General features: G+C 35.4%; 1 protein-coding gene across 2 annotated transcripts in view; it reads left to right on the plus strand.

Annotated features, from left to right (window-relative positions):
* LOC140668307 (uncharacterized) overlaps window positions 1-19,780 on the plus strand; it is a 70,296-nt gene extending 50,516 nt beyond the window's left edge. The window contains exons 3-8 of one of the 2 annotated variants that reach the window (XM_072897213.1): window positions 9,871-9,932; window positions 10,385-10,592; window positions 11,105-11,270; window positions 11,520-11,795; window positions 12,091-12,497; window positions 12,799-19,780. In XM_072897213.1, coding sequence (XP_072753314.1) covers window positions 10,387-10,592; window positions 11,105-11,270; window positions 11,520-11,795; window positions 12,091-12,497; window positions 12,799-12,946 — 1,203 coding nt within the window. In that variant the 5' untranslated portion in view covers window positions 9,871-9,932; window positions 10,385-10,386 and the 3' untranslated portion in view covers window positions 12,947-19,780. The remainder of the gene's footprint in view (window positions 1-9,870; window positions 9,933-10,384; window positions 10,593-11,104; window positions 11,271-11,519; window positions 11,796-12,090; window positions 12,498-12,798) is intronic. The other variant, XM_072897212.1, reaches the window with a different exon arrangement.
* Window positions 19,781-20,644: the final 864 nt, after the last annotated feature.

Genomic DNA, 20,644 nt, shown 5'->3' on the forward strand with positions numbered 1-20,644 from the left:
CAGTTATACGTCAGTGGAAATTTTTCTCAACATAGAATAAAGTTTTCTAACAATTATATTTCGACGAGAAACACTACAAATGGAAGAATGATTTTTTACTAATGCGCTAGCAATGATAATAAAAATGAATAGCATATAATTGAAAATTACGATCTCAAGTCATGTTTAAAATCAATCGTTGTTCAACTGTTTTCTCTGTCCAATTTTAACAGAATTTATAAGTGTGTGTGAATTTATGTTAATTTAATTCAATCGGCGTATCCGATAATATCGCTACAAATGATCTGGAAATGGTTATAGTATTATCAAGACGCGCGTTATAACATATCAAGATTTGAGAATGATCGTTATTCCATGAAGCCGCCTCTCTCGCACGGGATCAGGCTGCGCCCGTCTCTCGCGCGCAGACCACGCGTAATAATTAATTAATTTCCTCGTCATTCGACTATCGATTAAACGCTTCACACGCAGTGGCGCATGTAAGAAAATCCGTTGACCGAGTTGATCGCGAAGAATGGAAATGAAATGCAAATATTAGTATGCCGACCAATGATAGATCTGTCCCAGTCAGTTTCAGAGAGAAAATGTGACCCTGTCTCCTTTCAAAAAAAAAGCTTGCATTTAATTGATTTTTGAATCAAAGTACAATAAAAAATTTCATTCCATTAATTAAAGCCAAATGTAATCAAATTAATAATAATTATACTAATTATATGATTAATGAAATAATATCATAATAAAAATAATATAATTGAAGTATCAACAAAACTAACAATTAATTTCTTTGTTAAAGTACGAAACGAATTGCATCTTTTTTATCTTCACCAATTAATTATCCATATAGTTGACGTCTCGATTAACCACGTATTTGTCTCTTTCTTTTTCTGAGAACTTTAGCACAAAGAACCTAGTGATCGACGATTATAATAAGGGCTTGTTTTTCAAAAAGGATTGCGGGGAATGAAGAATGTTCAATTATGTCGCGCCATACATTAGAGATGTGACTTTTGTATGTTCCACGTGGGCGAAATGGCACCTTAGTTAGACGGTAACATCTGCCCGCAATGGCGTTGTAAGCAAGTTAAATCAATGTTCGATTCCGCTGGCAGCTGCCACCTCAATCGCTCGGTAACCGTTTTGACAAGCCCTTTTGGCAGTCGCGTAATATCGTACGAAAATATCATAATCTGAAATAGATCTACGAAAACTGAAAACTTTATTTTTTAACATTTGTGTTAATTTTTTCTTCTAAAATACTAAGTGCTTTTAATTTGATAGAAATAAAAAATAAGGTAAAGAAAGTCTGTCATTTGTATAAAATCAATAAAACGTGCAATCCGTAATAGACTTTCCGTGACATAAATCGAAGAAGCAAAATTCAAGCAAAAATTCTTTCGCGCAAACGTGTGGGATAATAATGTAAAATACATTCACGTATATTCCCCATCCGTCGCACTTTCCGCTAAATTGGGTTACCAAATGTGTATAGTAGGCACGTCAGTGTATAGCACCCGACAAGAAACTGCGCTGATCGAAATTGCGTTGCCGCAGTGCCTCGAAAGTCCGAGAGAGATTGAAGGCAAGAGTGAGATATATTTTCACTTCGGACTCCAGACACATTTAAGGAACATCCTTGGCCGAGGAATTCGTGAATACAAAATTGGAGGAGGGGAGAAACGGCTCTCCAACGTTACGACCGAATATCGTTCGAGTACACAGGACGGCGGAAGAGATCTCAGGGATGCGCTGGCTGCAGCAGGCCGTTACTTCCGGTCGATGGGCATTTATTGCGTTGGCGATACACGAGTCCGCACACATATCTAGGAGTCAATAGCATAATTTTGCAATAGATTGTTCAATGGATTATTCACATAGTCTTCTTCGTACAATCAAGTTAGTCCTTTGATCATTTAATCTTCTTTAATTATGTATACGTAATACGCACATGAGACTGATGTAATATAACGTGTATGTATATATATATATATATATATATATATATATATATATATATATATAAATTTAAATAAAATAAGTCTTCTTAAACATCAATAAATATAACAAATATTTCGAAGATAATTTTACGTGATTGACATGTAACAATTATACATATATAAAGTGTTTATTTGAAAAGTTTATTATATTTGATGCTTGATTAATTTTGACAATTATTTAAAAATGGCATATTATTTTAAAGATCTTTTTATTCTTTTTACAATCGTATTAATTTTTTAAATTTCAGTATGTTTTTTGTAAAACGCACACTTTAGATACAAAAAATTTGAAATATACAGTTTAAAAGCATTTAAAATCCTCTATTTATAAAATTTCGCTGGAAAATATGAACGATTTGTGTCAAAGAATTCTACTGAAATACAGAGTTATTTCAGCAGATACCTTCCAAAATGTTTAAAATTTGAGGAGTTTGTTGTATTGCTTAGCAAATAACCGAGATCACTTTGGAAATTTGCTACAATAAATAAAATTGTAAATAATTTATATTCTATATTGTATATTTCAATTTTATTGTATGTAAAAAATTTTTTACAATGCCTAAAACTTTCAAGTACAATTTTCTCGAGAAATATCTACTTAAATTAAAAAAAGCAAACATGGTTGTAAAAAGAATCAAAACTTTTAAAATAATGTGTTATTTAACCCCTATTCATTTAAGACTTTTGAAGGGATAACTTCTCTGACGAAGGAAAGATGAAGCGACAGCAGTGAATTTGTTTCCCTTGAAAACAAAATTGATTTCTTTTGGTATTTTTTTGTAGAAATTAGTTAGTCGTAAAATAAACAGGATGAAAACTTTTCAAATAAACAGCCTGCATATATTGTGTCATCTAAAATGTAAATGTCTTGAAATGCAGATATAGTATAAAGAAAATAATGAGTTACTATGTTAAACTTGGAATTGTAAATAAATCTAGACGATAAAAAACAAAAATAAACAAAAAATATATTAAACCGCAATATTTTAAATAATATAAGTATTAACGATAAGCATGTTAATTACAAAATAAAAATAAATAGCGATAAAAATTATCTTTAAAAAATATTTCGGAACCCCTAATTAAGAAAGCTTATCTATCTGATTAGTTTGCATGACAGGCTATGAAATTTTAATGATTCGCAACATGAGAACTCTTTCCACCGCATACAATGGATATTACAGTATGTTATCCAGAGAACTCGGCAAGTTTCAGGTGAAACTGGGCTGAGCTTGAGCTAGCGGAATGGTTTATCGATTCCAACCCTTGTCCTCTTTATCCTTTATTTTCTTTACTTTGTCATGCACATGCATACACACATTGATACACATATGCAGCGCACTACCCGGAGTCACAGTCGGTTTACGTTCGAATTAACAGTCCGTGTTTTATAATCTTCGCTCCTAAATCTTTTTCATTGGATATTGTATCCCATGCTTCGCATGGTCGCGTGCGAAAAAATAATATATTTCCATTTTTCTCGAGAGATTAACTATCTCCCTGATTCGATGTAACGTACGGTTTTATATAATTCTAATTTAATTGCAGGAGATTCATACATTTGCGTGCGAGTCTAATTTGTCGATTAATTATCTACATAATTGCTTAGAGCCCTTCCCTTTGATTTCTCACTTTTTCTGAAAACGAGATTGAATTTTTATTTATCCATATAAATCTATATTTCGCATTAAATCCCGCCGTTAACTCGGATTCGTTTGATTAATAATTTTGCCATTTCTCGCAGAATATCGTAATTGTTGTTTTGACTCGAGCGAGGCGAACGTTAAAGGTGTCGTGCGTTTCAGTTGAGCGAAGCTTGCTTTGGCAGGGTGGTTTATTGATTCTATGTCCCTTTTCCTCTTTACTCCCTACCTTTTACTCGTTTTGCACACGCTTTACACGTAACCCGGAATGTTACGAGATCGCTGACGTACTCGTTACCAAATTTTCCCGCGTCGATCCCGGCTGCTCGACGTTTCCAAGGGAACGCTCGTCGAGAATTCATTCTGACGATTATTCGAAAACGTATATTGCCAGTCGCGTAACGACTACACTAGAAATATTATATTCTCCAAATCAATAACTCTTATCTTTTTCTACCTCCATTTTTTTTCTATCTCTCTCCTTCTGTCGTATTTTACTTTAATTTTGAGACAAATTTAGAGAAAATATTTTCATATTTTTATATATATATATTTATATTTATATTTATATTTATATTATTATATTTTTATATTTTATTAAAACTCTGCGTTGTTTATTTAAAATATATCTTCCTTAAAATGTCAAACTTGAATTATATTTTTGCATACATTATTGATAATAAGAGAAAGAGAGAGAGAGAGAGAGAGAGAGAGAGAGAGAGAGAGAGAGAGAGAGAGAGAGAGAGAGATGTTATCATTATTACAAAAATTTGTTCAGTTATAATAATATATCATTATTATAATTTTTAACAGCATCTTTTACACACTGCTAAATTTATTAATATTGCGCGTAAATTAATCTTTCACATTTAATGAATAGAGACGCAATTAATCTTTCACATTTAATGAATAATTCTTTGTTTTCGATGGCTCACAATTCCTTCTGGCAAGAATCTCTGCATCACGACGAATTCCAGCAAATTGGAATTTTTTAGACGCAAATTGAAACTTCACATAAGCGAAGATCCATTTCAATATATCATAACAGAGAATAGACAAACGAAACGTCAAATCTGTTAAAGCCTCGGGTTATTCGGCTGATTTTGCATCACATTTTTATATGGCATTGAGAGGATTAACGAATCCGTGTGTATCGAAAAAACAGAATACCGTCATTTTAATGGCACGAGATTCAATTTTAAAGGCTTAAGAATAACTCAAGTATGATCGTTGATATCGCGAAATTCGCACAAAAAAAATCCAAATAGAGAATATATTCAAGATATTTATAAATATTTGAATTTTGCGATGTTAAGCGGGTCGTTTTCGTGAAACGACGAGGAAATCGGGGAACAAGACAAATCCGTCCACCGATTTGATCTCTTATGGCTCTCTTTCTCTCCGTTTCCGTTTGTATGCTCTCGATATAAAATTCGAGTTTCGATATTCGAAATGGTCCTGTATACGTCGTCAGGAGGCAAGCGTTTAATAAAGATTATCAATAAAATTATAATCCGTAAGGTAACGGTAAAATCCAGTAGAACGGTCTAGCATTCAACAGGCCTCAAACCAGTGACCCAAATCCGCGACGCTCTTGGGAGACGAACGCTTTCCTGGGATCAAATTATCGGCCCCCGCACGCGCGTTCCTCTCTATCTCTCTCTCTCTCTATCCAATATTTTAACGCTTTTGCTCCTATATTGGCAGAATGGTCGGATATGTAAACACGATCCGATATATGTATCGGAAAATGTAATCAGATTTTGTCGAAGTGATAGGGTAAGCTAGGATATTTTTTAGTGATATACCTACAGAAAAAATTGTGCAACAATATTTCAATCGTCCGTGTATGAATAGAGTCTCATCAAGTTTCACATAGGGTTGCACATATTTTTCTCAACAATTAATAACAACATATGTTTAAAATACCTAATACTATGTAATAAAGAAAGATTTTAATTATTTTTAATTTTTTAAGAAAATATTTTTTATTGCGTCGTGCATTTAATCCATAAATAATCCATAATATCCAAATCACATGTTGCTAGATATATATACGCACTTAAAACGTTGACACATGATAATTTAAAACTTTAGATATAATGTTGTGATAAAGGAAATATTTACTTTCGAGATACGAACGAAATACGATAAGTTGTTGACTGACATGTAGGGCTGGATTTAAAAAATATGAGGCCAAAGATAAATTTAGATAATCTATAAAAATTATGATATATGTGACGTGCAAATTGTGTAAGCTATTTTTCGAATATATCTTTTTATACCTTAATAAAACACACATCGCTTTTTTTCAATAAAAAAAAATATATACTTTCGTAAAACTGAAAAAAGAAGAAAAAATTTATTTTTAAACGAAAAGAGATACGGAATCGTGAGGGTGTAGGAAAGAATTTGATATTGTGCTTCGAGGTATGTATCTCTCGCGAATGGAAGATTCGCGCGCGACTCGACTGCAAAATCGCCGAAACGAAGTTAACCCAAATCCATACATATCGTAACGGTGTTTTCGAGGGGACGAATTATCGGGCGACCCATTTTCGTCCAATGTCGCGCCAGCCTTTTTTTGACCGTTTGCCGACGTGGAAATATGATAACACATGCCTGGCAGGCGTCAAAGAGGAAAAATGGTGGCATTTGCTCGACGTCGATTAGACTCGCACACCCTTTCGCGAAGAAATGTTTTTTTTCTTTCCCGATATTCTCTCTCTATCTTTCTTTTCATCGCGGTATTTGATGTGCTAGCACGGCAATTTTGCGGAATATTTAAAAGTTATCTGTGCACATAGCTCTCCGTACGCGCCTAACTTTCTTTTCACCTGGATCAAGTTTTCGGACGTCGATACGCCTCGGACGTCGCGCGCGTTCGCCAAAGTTAAGCGCGGCAGAAATTTGCGTTTCAGAAAGTTACATTCTCGTCGAGACCTTTCGACACGCAACTTTGTAAAAGTTCTGTCTCTTTCACGAATAAAATTTTATTCAAAAGTTAACCACAACTAAAAACAATTTACTCCAATAATGCCCAATTCTACGAATGAATACGTATGTAAAAGATTAAATTGACATGGCTATTTTTTGCAATTTAAAACTGTGTGCGTGTTATATCAAAGAGTCATAATTCCCCAACGAAATAAAAGAACTGCAGAACCATTCAGTGTCGAAGAATTTATCAGCAAGCGCGGAAAAACTAATATAAATATAAATATCAAGCTGAAGAAAAACAGAAAGACAATTCACTTTCCTCCAATTTAATTTAAATAATGTTGCCTTGCATACTGTACATAAAATTATGTTTATCAATGTAATCTAATCCTCTCTAGTGTTGAGAATTCTCTTCATCTCAGTGCCGGAAAATAATTATCCAAAATTTATTTAATTAAATTCAGAACCTGAATATTCTCTCACGAGGCACAAGAATGGGGCGCTTTTCTATATTCTCGGGATTTTCAAAATGAAACTCGGATAAGCATCCTTAGCTGCGATTTCATTGTGGAACAAGCTGGTAATCGCTGATAAGCGTTGATTTTAACCTGCGGTAGGACTAAACGATTCTTGAAAATGTCGACTCAAATGCAGACTCGAATCACTTCGACTATCGTTATGATGCGAAAAGATGAGAGGGGAGATACGAAAGGCGTAGATTAGCCTACTTTCTTTGATGGGAACAACGAGCCATAGAACGATCTCTGTGTGCTTGCTGATAGTACGTACAAACGCGCATTTGGTTATATATACCTCGACCATCTAACATATTATACTCTCCGCTATTCTGGCAGACTCTCAGGCTGCATTGTACGTAAATTTAATGCCACGTAATAGCACATGCGCGGAGGATGTACCCCAGGTAATTCCCGTCAAAATTTCATTCGACGATGCAGGTCGTGATCGTTAGAACGCGTAACGGGTAACGCGTAAGTCGATATCACTCAATCGCTCGTTATACGATTCAGGTCGTTAAAAGTATGATGCAATCGCGTTGATTTTCGCGCGTGGCATCGCACAGAATTGCCTGGGAAAATAACTTTATAACCATTTGCCGGATGAAAAAAAAGTCAATTATGAATGCAAATTATGAACGAAAAATTTATTCAGCTACGCGAACCTGCAGCGTGTAAAATACACGAACTCTTCGAGAAATTAATTTTAGAATAATGAAAAATGCATGAACCTCCCAAGAGATGAATTTTCGTATAATAAAGTGCTTACTTCTCATGCTGCCCTCCACATCCCTGACATGACCTAACTTTTTCATCTATAGATTCCAGTTTGATGCCGATTTTTTTCGATGATGAGAAGATTATTTCGCAAACTTTCAGTTGTTAACATTCAAGAACATGATTAATCCTTACGATACACACATGGGTCATTCGTGTCCGATCGATTTTTATCCATTGAAATTTCTTAAAACTTCTAAGCGCAGCCCGATTCTTATCTCTGCCTTTTTTTCCAAAATGAATTATGGATATTTGTTCCAGAAACTTGAAAGTATTTTCACGAATTTTTACAGATTTTTTGAATCAATTTAAATAAATGAAAAAAAACGGTCGGACTTGAAATGTGTACCCATGTGTGTATGGATGAGGCACGTAAAATGTAATGTGTATCGTAAGGATTAGATCGTAGGAAATAAAAAATTAAGAATTCGTCATAAAAGAAGTAGACATTTTTTTGAGGTTAATTTAGTTAAAAAAATATCTAATACAAAAGATCGAAAGCTAAGAAAAGAAATGTATATGTGATATTCTTTGATACATTCTTTCGAAAAAATATATTAATTTCAAGTTAATTCAAAAATTCATAGACACAGCGTCTTGCTAGACTGTTTTGGCTTTGGAATACTCCGGTATATCGAGCGACAATTATCAACAGGTAATGTAATAATAAGAAACAGAGAGAAAATGTACTGGTTACAGGAAATTTTACGGAAATAATGTCGCGGCTGTAATTTCACGTCGCGCTGCGTAAAACCCTCCTTGTCGGTCGTCTTGTGTGCGGCAAATAGTAAATAGCTCTTGTTACGTGGCGAGAATTCTGTAGGTTGAACCTCTCTAGGGGATTTACCGCGCCGTTAATTTTACGGGGATACGGCTGGTGAGAGCACATGGAACAACCTTCTCGAACGTGGAGCATCCACAGGTTGTCGTCTGACCTAACTCGACCTAACCCGAGTGATTAAGGGCGTTGAATCAATGGGGAGAAACGGGGTTTCAAGAACGACGATATCTTTCGTCAAATCACTATCTACTTATCAAATCATTAGTCGAACGAAGAAGCTTATTAAATTCTATTGAAGCAGAATGCTCGGGTTTAAAAGATATTTCGTCGGGATATTTGAAATATTGAATTTGATATTTCTCCAAGTAATTGAAAATATTGGAGTTATCGAGCTTTCAACCGCACACTCTTACATCATTAAATTATACTCCCTACGTTCCTTTTGAATTGCCCTTTGAAGCCGGTCTTGCCCGAGTATGCGACTCAATGATCGCGAAAATTGAAAGCAATTGTAGGAGGGAACAACCATTCTCTCGTGCTTGTTAAAAAGAATTTTGTCAGTTTTAAAAAATGACTCCAACTTCCGCAACAACATTGTACACGGTTGTACGAATCATTTCGCAAATAACAAACGTTCCAGCGCGGCGAGACAAATTATGCTTGAGAACAGAACGTCAATCTTCTCCTTGACTCTTTTCCAATTGTTATTTTCACCCGTACCGGCAAACAGTACTCAGCTTAAGTAGACCTCGTATTTTGAGTTGTCAAAAAATTGGTACAAACGACAAATTTTAGGCTTAATAAATTTGTTCAGATGCCGCTGCATCGTTTCTAACCATTGGAGGGTAGGCTTGCGAAGGTGGAATCAATACATGAACCTACAACCGTCTCACATACACAATGCTAGCCGGCCAAGCTCGATAAGAGAAAGAGAGAGAGAGAGACAAAGAGAGAGAGAGAGAGAGAGAGAGAGAGAGAGAGCAGTGTGTATCACTCTCCCGTCTTCTACGTCGACTGTTGCGTTTCCGTTGAATGCTTGTTTGTGCAATGTTCTTCTCCTTCCTCTTTAGACTTTTTCTTCTCCTCTTTCCCCCTCTTTTCTCTGCGTAAATTTTCTTCAGACCTAATTTCCTCCATTTTATTTTTGAAATAATGCAAAATCCTGCTGGGTGAATATGCCAAAACATCCCTTTTGACGGCGCACCTTCGTTCTGTTCCAGGAAATTCAGCGCCGTCAGTCCATTTTCGAGCCCAGCCAGCGTACATTGGCCGACACAGTTCGGTAAACAAAAATTCTCGTTGTGATTTACGGCTTATGCGCTTTCCTTCCCGAAAATATTCGTAAAAGCAAATCAGCTCCTTCGTTCATTCCTGTTTCATTCAACATTTTGTTTTGCTCCATCATCGATATTTATCATCGCCGCCGCTAGTTCAAAATTAAATTAAGAAACAAACAGATAAAAAATGAGGCCATTTATTCGCTTTTCTTATGCTTCCTTTTCGCAAAACGCGGTTGCAGACGTGCAACGTATTATTTTACGGGAGGATTTTTACAACCTTTAGGATTGAAAAGTTTATCTTTCCAAAAACGTTCGCAGACAATTTACAGACGTCGCGCATTTGTCTCAAACACAATTTCCAGACACTCAGCATTCACTTCGAGTCCGCAAACGTACGTATATATCACCGTTCTTTCGTGCGTGAGTAACGTAAGTGAATCTGTTTGATCTGCAGGAATGGGGAGTGTCGGCAGCAACGTGACAGGGACGACGACGACAGATCCGACGACGTTCCTGCCAGATGCAACGCCGACTCTGAGCGAGCGCGAACAGCTCAAAATCGAATTCTACAAAACGTACGACGTCATGACGGGGGTACGGATCGCCGCGACCCTCGGCGGCTTCTTCAGTTTAATGGTGATACTGGTAGTTTACAAGAGCAGGTAATTATAAATGTCAACGTTTCGCAAGTTTCAAGTAATAACAAGTAATTACTCCGTTTATGCGACAATTGAAACATTTATTTAAAAAATAAACTATTTCCAAATATCTAATTATTTTTTTATATATGTGTTATATATTGTTAGTACATTTTCAATTTTGATACTGCGCCGATAATTTTTGAAACTTTAATATTCAATATATTGATATATAATTGATATATTATATATGGAATCAAATAAGATGCTATTCATCTAAAATTAAAAAATAAAATTTTTTACATATCTATTTTTTCCGTTCAATTATTAATTTCATCTATTTTATTTATCATTATCTATTTATCAATATGAAACACGATTCGTGAAAAGGGCACTTTTTTTAAATCTCCGTTAGCTTAAAAAAATATTAAATAATATCTCGATATTTTTGTCAAAAAAAATAAATTATTATAGACATGATATTTCTACAATTGGCATTAAAGTGGAATTGGAATGTAATTTATATATTTATTTAGGTGTAAAGCGAGTAAACAACTGGAGGACCCGGCATTAACCGCGGCGGCGGCAGCGGCGGTCGCCGAAGCTGAAGCCGAGGAACAAGCACTCGCCGCCGCTCTCGAAGCAATCGCCAGATTACCACCCAGGCCGGGTCGCGGTCCAAGAAGATCATTATGCGTCGAGGTAAACGATAGTATTGCCTAAATATTTTTTTTTCTATGGATAAAGATAATAAATCGAACAAAATAAATATCTTATGAAAATTATCAAGATATTATATGTATATATTGCCGAGCTATTAAATGGAACACGTTTTCTCTCACTCTTTCTATCTTTGAAATCTAAGCTATTCTTGTAATTTTTGTGTAATTAACCAGTAATTTGTCCTTTTCTTAACCATCGGATAATAGATAGAAATTATATTTAAACTAGATAAACCAGTCTCATTCACCCATGGTGGCGCCTCGCTTCGCCTCGGTCGGAGGTGGATACGACGCCCTGCTGGCAGCGCCAATCAGGCAACCGAGGTTGGCTCCCCCCGACGATCACAGAAGATGTAGCTCGGTCACCTGTAGCAGCACTGGAAGTAGTTATCTGGAACGAAGGGGTTCAGCCATGGTAATGCCGTGCCTTCCGCCACCTCCATCCTTCCCGCGTCACGCAGCCTATGATGAGCCATGGGATTTATATTACCCTATCGATATTCAGGTAGCCTTGACGCTCGCAATCGCGATTCTTTCAAGATAATCTTCTTTTCGAGCATCCTTTTTTTAATTGCTGACATTGAAAAATAAATTACATTCCTCTGTCCTCCTTTTTGATCTAATCTATAATTATTTTTATACGAACTTGCCAATATAATTCAATCAGCTATCGTTGTGATTTTATCATAACAATAATAAATTTATCATCCCTTTCACAATTAAAATATTACGATATCTGTATCGCAGGAAATTATTTCAATAAAGTTGAAATTCAGCAAAAACTTCCATTATATGATCAGGTAATACAGCCAACTCCGGATTTATCGCCGTGCGGTAGCGAGGTCGGTCTTTACGCTGGTGCGGTCGGCAACCTTATGGCGGGGTCGTCGGGCAGACGGGCGCCGTTGGCATCGATGGGTAGCGTGGACCCGCCCGACCCGGACTCCAGATCGCTCGGCTCCGATTCCGTGTTCCTCAAGAACGAGGACGAGGAGCAGTGCATCGACACGGAGGACGAGGTCTCGGGCTTCTCCACGGACTCGGACGCGCCCGGACCGAGTTGTCGGCGTTTCCTGCGGGTGCCTTCTAGGAAAAAACGGACCCTCGACAAATGGGACGGATGTGCGGGCTGTGTGCCTAGGCGACGGATCGGTAGCAAACCCTGCCAAGAGTGCTTGACCATCAGTGCCGCCGTCGAAACCTCCAGGTGAATTTTCACTTGCAGATTTTCAAACGAAGAGAGGAAAATTTTTTTCTTGCAGAATCATAGTGTATTCTAAAGCGATCGAATTTAATTAATTTTTCCTACCGTAATTAATAACAACAAACTCGTGTATATGAATAATTATGCGTTTTTATCCAGCTGCAATTGTGTTATCTTTTTTTTCGCAATGTAAAAGTCAAACCAGCCTTTGCAGTTTTAATCGTATTTTTTTCTCTTTTCTTCGGTAATTTTCAAAGAGCCTTCTTTATTTCTTTTTCGTTAATTAATAAACTTTCTATAACAGGGCGCAGCCAGCCTCAACGACGACCAGTAGCAGTCAGAGTAGCGTGGAATCTCCACCGTGTTCACCGCCGATCGAGCTAAAGCATAGACCACCCCCAGCACCATTGTCATCAGTCCCGCAAATATGGTCCCAAGAAACGCTCTTTTAGGATGCGTTTATCGTAGTGAGCATGTCCTTCGACCTGTTTTTACCGAGACACGGAGCTAAATCCAGAATGTCGATATTCGAGGAAATCATTTGCTCGGAAACATGAATTTTATTCATCTGACTTTTTAACCGCCCTATCACATCGCCGGTAATCTCTCTCTTCGGTTCTTCTATCATCCTTAAATATATTTTAAGCGGACTCCATCATAGAAGATTTAAATCAGCCGATTTCAATTATAATGCAGCGATCGTCGATATTAAATTGTTACAAAAATTTGATGCACAGCAAAATTAAAAACAAACAAGCTTTATACTATTAGATATTATAAAAAATTACAATGAAGAAGAAGCAAGAAAGTTAACCGATGGGGGGAAAAAACGGAGAAGAGGAACATAAGACGAAGGAAACGCGTGGAAGAACGACGGGAAGCATTTTTGCTCAAACGCGGAGAAATATCGGAGATTTTCGATATTACGGCGGCGAGAGTCGTATCCGAAACCGGAGCAAACCCATCTTAAGGCGGTGGAACCGAATGGATGGAAACGAATTTCACGTCAACGGTATAACGCCCCTCTCCGTGGCGACCGATCATAACTCGGGTCAGATTATTGCAAAGAAACGCGCGTCACAAGAGAACCCGCAGCAAGAATAAGACTCTCGCAAAATCTACCTAAGATTTCATCTATCGACGTCTGTCTACTCTCCAAGCTAAGTTGGCAGACAATGCGTACAATGGCGGATTTATCTGACAATTCAGTTTAATTATATGGACCCGTAGCCACCAGCATCGCACAGGTTTATCCAGAATTGTATTTTATCTAATTGCGATCTAATTTCTCTTGAAGAAAATCGGGCAACTTCTTGTTATTTTCCTCACAATCAGCCGCGCCTCTTCGTCACAAGCATTCTTCGAGACACACGTCGGCATATTCGTGATTATTCATTTAACAACGAAAGCAAGCAAATGCACTTCCTCGCTCGGACATTCCATTGGCGTCCTAATTGGCGTCCGCGACGCCGATCGAAAGAAATCGCAAGATTTCGAATCTGGATGTCTGGAAACGCAGGGTGATCTATATATATATATCGCACAAAAAATCCAAAAGAAACGAGCGGAGAAACTCGTGTTCCAATCGGTCAGGATGAAGGCGAGAAACTCAGGAGACAGTCGAAGGAACCGCGACGAGGGGGCACCAATCGACGATGTCGCGGGGGAGATAGGGAATTATTTTTATACAAGCGCGACGATAATCAAGCTCGTTGGACTGATCGTGATGCTTCTCGCGAAAACAATAATAATGCACGCACGCGACACTCGATTGTACAATGTCAGTGTAATATGTGATTGTCAACGACGCGAGAGCAAACGAAAGAGTGAGAAACATAGGAGAAGGGAAGCGTGACAAACGGAAGCAGCACGTGCTCTCGTTCGGACGCAGAACCGTCGAATCGGTCTTCAACGCCCGCAATTTTCTCGGCGGGAAATTGCCGATTCGCCGATTCGATCCGACGTTTCCCTAATGCGTGGAAATAAAACGTATTTCTATTTCGTGTAATCTTGTAAGCTCTGTAAGGTTTTGAGTGTACGTGTACGTGTCTATAACCCTCTTGCGTACGATAGATAAACATCGTGCTCGATGGAGGGGAACCGGAAACAGGATAATCATCACTGCAGTAAACTAAAATTTCTTTCGCCATATATTTTATTATTTTATTTATCGATCGCACCGTAAAGTTTGTTTAACAAATTTCTACCAAACTAGAATATTGATCAATTGGATAATTTGCAGAAATATCCCATAATCAGGCCTATAATATACTGGTCTAGAGGAAACCCTAGAGAGAAACTCACTCTGAAAAATAATAAGAAAATGTTTCCGTACCAGTCCATTCAGTGATATTAGCTGACGAAAAGCTTGCTGGTTGTAGAAGATTTGATTCATCAAGATATTAAGTAGAACGCAGTGTAAAAAAAAAACAAAAAAAGAGAAAGAGAGATATAGTAACGAGAAATTTATCGTTGATGAAAGCAATTTATACGCGCTCCGCGCGCGTCTATTTTCGGTAAAAAAAAAAAAAAAAAAAAAAACGTAGTTTAATCAAAGAGGGCCCATATCCCTCTATTTCTACATCCTGGAGACTTTACCGCGGAAGCTAATATCACTGCCGGAGAAACCCCTCCAGGCACATGACGAGATAAATGAATAAAAATAAGAGCAGAAAAAATATACAGTAAAACACATTTACGTAAAAGCAAAATGAGCGCATGAGGACTATCTACCGTTGTTTTAGCCAGGAGTTTGTATAGTAGATGAATAAGAGATGAACCGACAAGTTATTATAATAAAATGGGGATAAAATGAAGATATATATATATATATATATATATATATATATATATATATATATATATATGTGTGTATATATATATATATACACACACATAATGTAACAGGTGCCGACGTACGCAGTGCTCTGCGAACGTTACTCTTAGATAGGTGTATATATACGATCGTGCGTTTTACGACGGCGAAAAAAATCCCCTCCCTCAATTGACAGATAAACGGCGGGAAGCAAGACTCTAACGTCGTCTACACGAAAAAGAGACTTTATATTATATTGACTGCGTTCCAAACTTTGCCCCGAAGGTACGAATCCAACAAACCGCTAACGCAAAAAGTACGAGAAAATGTATACTCGAGCGACTACAGACTCGTGTAATTCCCTTTAGTAATTTATATATGGCTATCCATTATTCTCGACCATTAAGCGAAAATATCAACCTTTTGCGGACCTAAAAGATTACAAGAAAGTTTCTTGGAAACGAAGAATAAGAGAGAGGTGTCCAAACTTTTAGGGAAACATATACAATTGATAAGAGCTTCATGATAAATAGAAAGAAGTCCTAAATTGGATACCGTATGCCTTATTGAATCATTGTTATATATGCGTATAAAGAGCCAATAATTCGCTTGCGATAAACGTCGCGAGAAAGGGGGCAAAGTTTTCGCGAACGCAGCTGTAGGAAAATAAAACAGAATTATTAACGCGGAAGGTGCGCTTTGCTACACGCCGACTCGCTGATGACTACACTTCCGATCTTTAAAATCTTTGAACAATGTTTCGGCAAACATCATCGTCATCATCTCTTTCCCGAAATAACGACAATTATTAGACAAAAAAATTTATTTAAAATATACAACACAATGAAAAAAATTAGCTAATGAAAGTCTAGCGCAGAAAACAGAACGTAAATAAAAAATAAAAATTTTTATTACAAAAACCCTTTAACATTTAATTAAAGGATTTTTAATAAAATTTTGGTTTTTTAATTGTGTTGTTTCCTGTACTAAACTGTCATTTTTTCGATTGTTATTATTTATTAGAGTCTTTTTTATGTTTATCGTCTCTTGAAATGTGCTCGAGAATCTTTTCATACTTCACGTTGAAACTTCACAGCAAAGCTAATTTTCGCGCGATAATCCCTCGATTACAAGCAAAGTATAAAGTACAAACTCTTCTTCTTATTGGACTTTCAACCGGGAATAAGGTTTTCAGCAGCGCGTGGCGTGCAACACGTCGCCCAGTAGTCGCGCGAGACAAGGAGCTTGAAAATTTCGCGAGTGCTGCCGAATTGCCAAAATGTAACAATCAAACAGTGTCTAGTTGAAGTATAAGATTCGCAGAAAAAAAAAGAGCCGAGAATACATGATACGTACATGATATATACGCGCGAATGAATGCCTGGATGCGTGCGTGAGTGCGTGCCGAGTAGTTTAGCGCGATTTTAGACGGGCGGAACGTGTATATGTATATAAAAAAAAAAAAAAAAAAGAGGGAGACGAGTATGCGAGAGACTTTTTAGAGACTGTACACGGAGTTCGTGTGTCGATTGATTTTTAGCGTCTAACAACGTTCGTACAACCACGTGAACCTTCTCTCGGTGCCTTTCTGCTGCACTTCTTCCATCGTCGTTTAGAAAAATATACACTCTCTTCTGACTATCCTTTCATCTCTTTCCCTTTACATCTCTCTTTCCTCGTATATTGACTCCTTCTCAAGAGTGTTTCCGCGCGACGTCGCCAGGAATCTGATCGTTCTAAACGACGCGTTTACGCGTTTTCTTTTTCGTTTCATTTCATCTTTATAGCTGAGACACTTGAAATAATTTTACGAAATAGAAAGCGAAGAGAAATAAAAAAATAATGACGAATAAAAGCATATTAAAATAGCCAGAAGACATAATAATGCAAGAATTGTCGTCCAAATTTTTCGCTGTATATAAATTATAACGAGATTCTTAAAATCTTTTAAACTTATCTGTAATGAAACGAAAATTTGTCTTTCAATCACTTTGCTTTCGAGGAATATCGGTAAATAACTTAATCGATCGTTTCGGCTAAAAAATAGCGCTTTGTTCGAAAACAGTATTTTACATTACGTGTACTGAACATTTTCTAAAGATAGAGAGATAAACAAAGAATCGCAATGGTGCGGTCGCACGGAACCTCTCTCATATTAACAATTAGACCTTCGTACTTTTATATAATTTTTCTACTCTTCGACATTAGATACTTTAAGAGTAAGGAGCCGTTACTACAACTCGCGCTTAGACTCACTAAGCACTTCTATACACATGACTGTACAATCTTCTCTCAGCTCGGATTTCTCGTTTCAGAATATGCATTTTCTTCCCGTTGATTGATATTGACAAAAACGTTCATTAAAAGTAATAATTAGAATTATCTTCAAAGCATTAAAAATACTGTTTAAGTTTTGAGTGATTAATTAATTCGGACAGCATTATTTAAGAAAAAATTGTATGCTGTGATCTCCCCGCGTGATATCAATCAACAGTCACTCTTCATTGATTCTTTGATATTTCTTTCATTAGATTCACTTATTATATGTATTGTGCCAAAGTAAAGATTTACATAAGTTGGCAAAATGTTTCTTTCAATTAATATCTTTACTCGCTTTATCAGATATATGTATTTTAAAAATCACTTTTGATAAGCTTAATGAGTTGAATAATGTTATTTAAATTATTATATGTAAATTTATATATATATATATATATATTTTATCAGCGTTTTTTTCTACAAATTTATAAAAAGCGTTTGCGTTAATTCTAAATAATATGAGCATATATAGGAACGTTAAAACTCAATGTTGATAAATATTACGTTTTAAATAATTTTCTAATATATACGACTGACATCATTTTCAATATAGGGTGAATCATTACACGTAGATATAGAGAGTTATCACTATATAGTGTTCTTTTAAAACACAAACTTTTTTACTATTCATATTTCCGTCTAAAACATCTAAAAAGTTATGAATAAACGATGTGTGTAGATGAATCACCCTGTATATAAATATGAATAATATATAGCTTTGGCAATTCTTTCAACTTTTGTGTAAGAAATATACTATATCCTCTCTGCTATGTATTCTACCCTTTATATTTTATACATGAAAATTCATATTTTTTTACAGATTTCTTTAGGTGCTTATATTTCAACTTGATCAGATAGGTCTTCTTTCGCAATTATTTAACAAAGCTTTGTTTCAAGTTTTTCATTCCTTCCAAAAAATATGCTCTACCCCTTATTAAAAACAAAACTCTGTCTTTGCGACTTGTATCTAATTATGTTTAAGCGCTCACTACTCTTGCATAGGTGCACAAGACGCATGTTTGTACCGCTAATTTAGATCAAATGTAAATTTGAAATTATAAAAAGACATTTCACAACTGAAAATGTATTATTTAGAAAAATAATTTAATTTTTCTTACATGATATTACAATATATTATACGCTACGTGATATTGTATTGTGAATATTTCGAAAAATACAAAAAGTTCACTTAAATTCTTCTTTAAATTAAATACGAAATCACTAACTGTGTGAATCTAAAAACTATTATTGTAATAATACATGTTAAAGATTGTATGCAATTAATCAATTATATTAAATTTACTAATTAGACTCAAGAAAATTAAAATGAGAAAACGTGGAAACGTAGCTATATTCGTCACTTTTCAATATTATTAGCCTTAATCGTAAAATTAGCGAAATACAAACGTGCGGCTTCGAAACGTGCACCCTATTTTCAAAAAGCGAAATTTCAGTTAAATCACTAATCTTAAACTCAAGAAGGATCCCTCAGAAGCCGTAATTCTGAAATTCAGTGATGTGAAAATCCGTGCGAACGTGTCGGCTAGTAATGAGAGGATGCGCGTGTTACGTAAGCTCATTAATTGCGTTTATCGTAGAACAAAGAGAAGGAACAAAAACCGACGACTCGAGAATTTAGCTCGCGATAAACTAAACACAGGCGCAGTCGTTAAGTGTTCCGTTTTGTAAATAGTTGCGAACCGTATTAATTGCGAGGACGTGACGTGGGCTTGGCAGGGGTGCGAGAAAACGCGAGACAAATGATAACGAAAACCAGCGTATACAGCAACGGCCTCAAAAACGGTACAGAGATATATTTCGTCGACCGACACGACGGGATGATAGTGTGTTTGGTACAATTTGGCACGAGTGATGACATCGAAAATAGACATGAATGCATATTATGTTTCGACCGCGATATATTTTATTTTAAATAGTATTTATAATAATTTTCCTTAATTAAAAAAAAAACGAAATTTTTTAATTACATATAATAAAGTATCACAATATGAATTATTTAATTATGTGTGACAAAAATGTAATATTTAATTCAATTAGTTTTTTACTACACAAAAATAGATCGAAAGAAATTAGAGCAAAAACTGTAATAACATTTTAAAATACATTATATTAAAATTTAAAAAATATAGTGCACAAATTTTAAAACTGTCAAAATAATAATTTTAAATAATTAGAAATAATTTATTATATACAATAATAAAATTTAATTTTTCTATTTCAAAAGAATTGAATTGTACCATTACAGTGCATTTATATGTTTGCGTCTGTGTATTTTAATATGCGGAGGCCTATTTTTAAAAGTAAAAAGAATGTTTGAATACGTATTGTTTAACGTACATGTTTATATCTCAATAAATATAAAATATATATATTAATCTTTCTCAAACAAACAAAATATTCTAAAATTAAAAATATAACTCTCTCACTTTCACTCACAAATATTTAACAATTATTATTCCAATAAGAAATACAACTGTAAAATATTTACAAGATATATTTTCTCAAAAAAAGTATTTTTTAAGGGTGTAGTAGAAACATATACGTATATATATATATACGTATGTATATTAGGAAAGTGATAGAGTTAATTAAAAGAAAACTTAACTCAAAAAAAGGGCGTTGATAAAACAACCGACGCGTAATGTGTTAACTGCCACATAACACACGGTAATTTATAGGATTTATAAAAGAATGTATGTATGTATATGTATATATATATATATTTTATTGCCAGATATCATAAGAAAGTTAAAAATATCATGTACAATACGTGAGAATTGACTATGACAACTAAAACTAGAAATTGGAGAAATTGGAATCATATGATTAATATATAATATAACGCTATCCAAATATCAACAGAATTTATTTAAATCAAAAAATTTATTTATTTTTATTTGTGATATTTTTAGTTCCGTTCTATCAAACTTTTTACTGATAAAACTATCTTAGTTGGAGGAATATAAACTTTAACTTTTCTCATTTTTTCTTTCGT

This window comes from Anoplolepis gracilipes, chromosome 8 (assembly GCF_047496725.1).
Source record: "Anoplolepis gracilipes chromosome 8, ASM4749672v1, whole genome shotgun sequence".
In the NCBI taxonomy this organism is placed as follows: Eukaryota; Metazoa; Arthropoda; class Insecta; order Hymenoptera; family Formicidae; genus Anoplolepis; species Anoplolepis gracilipes.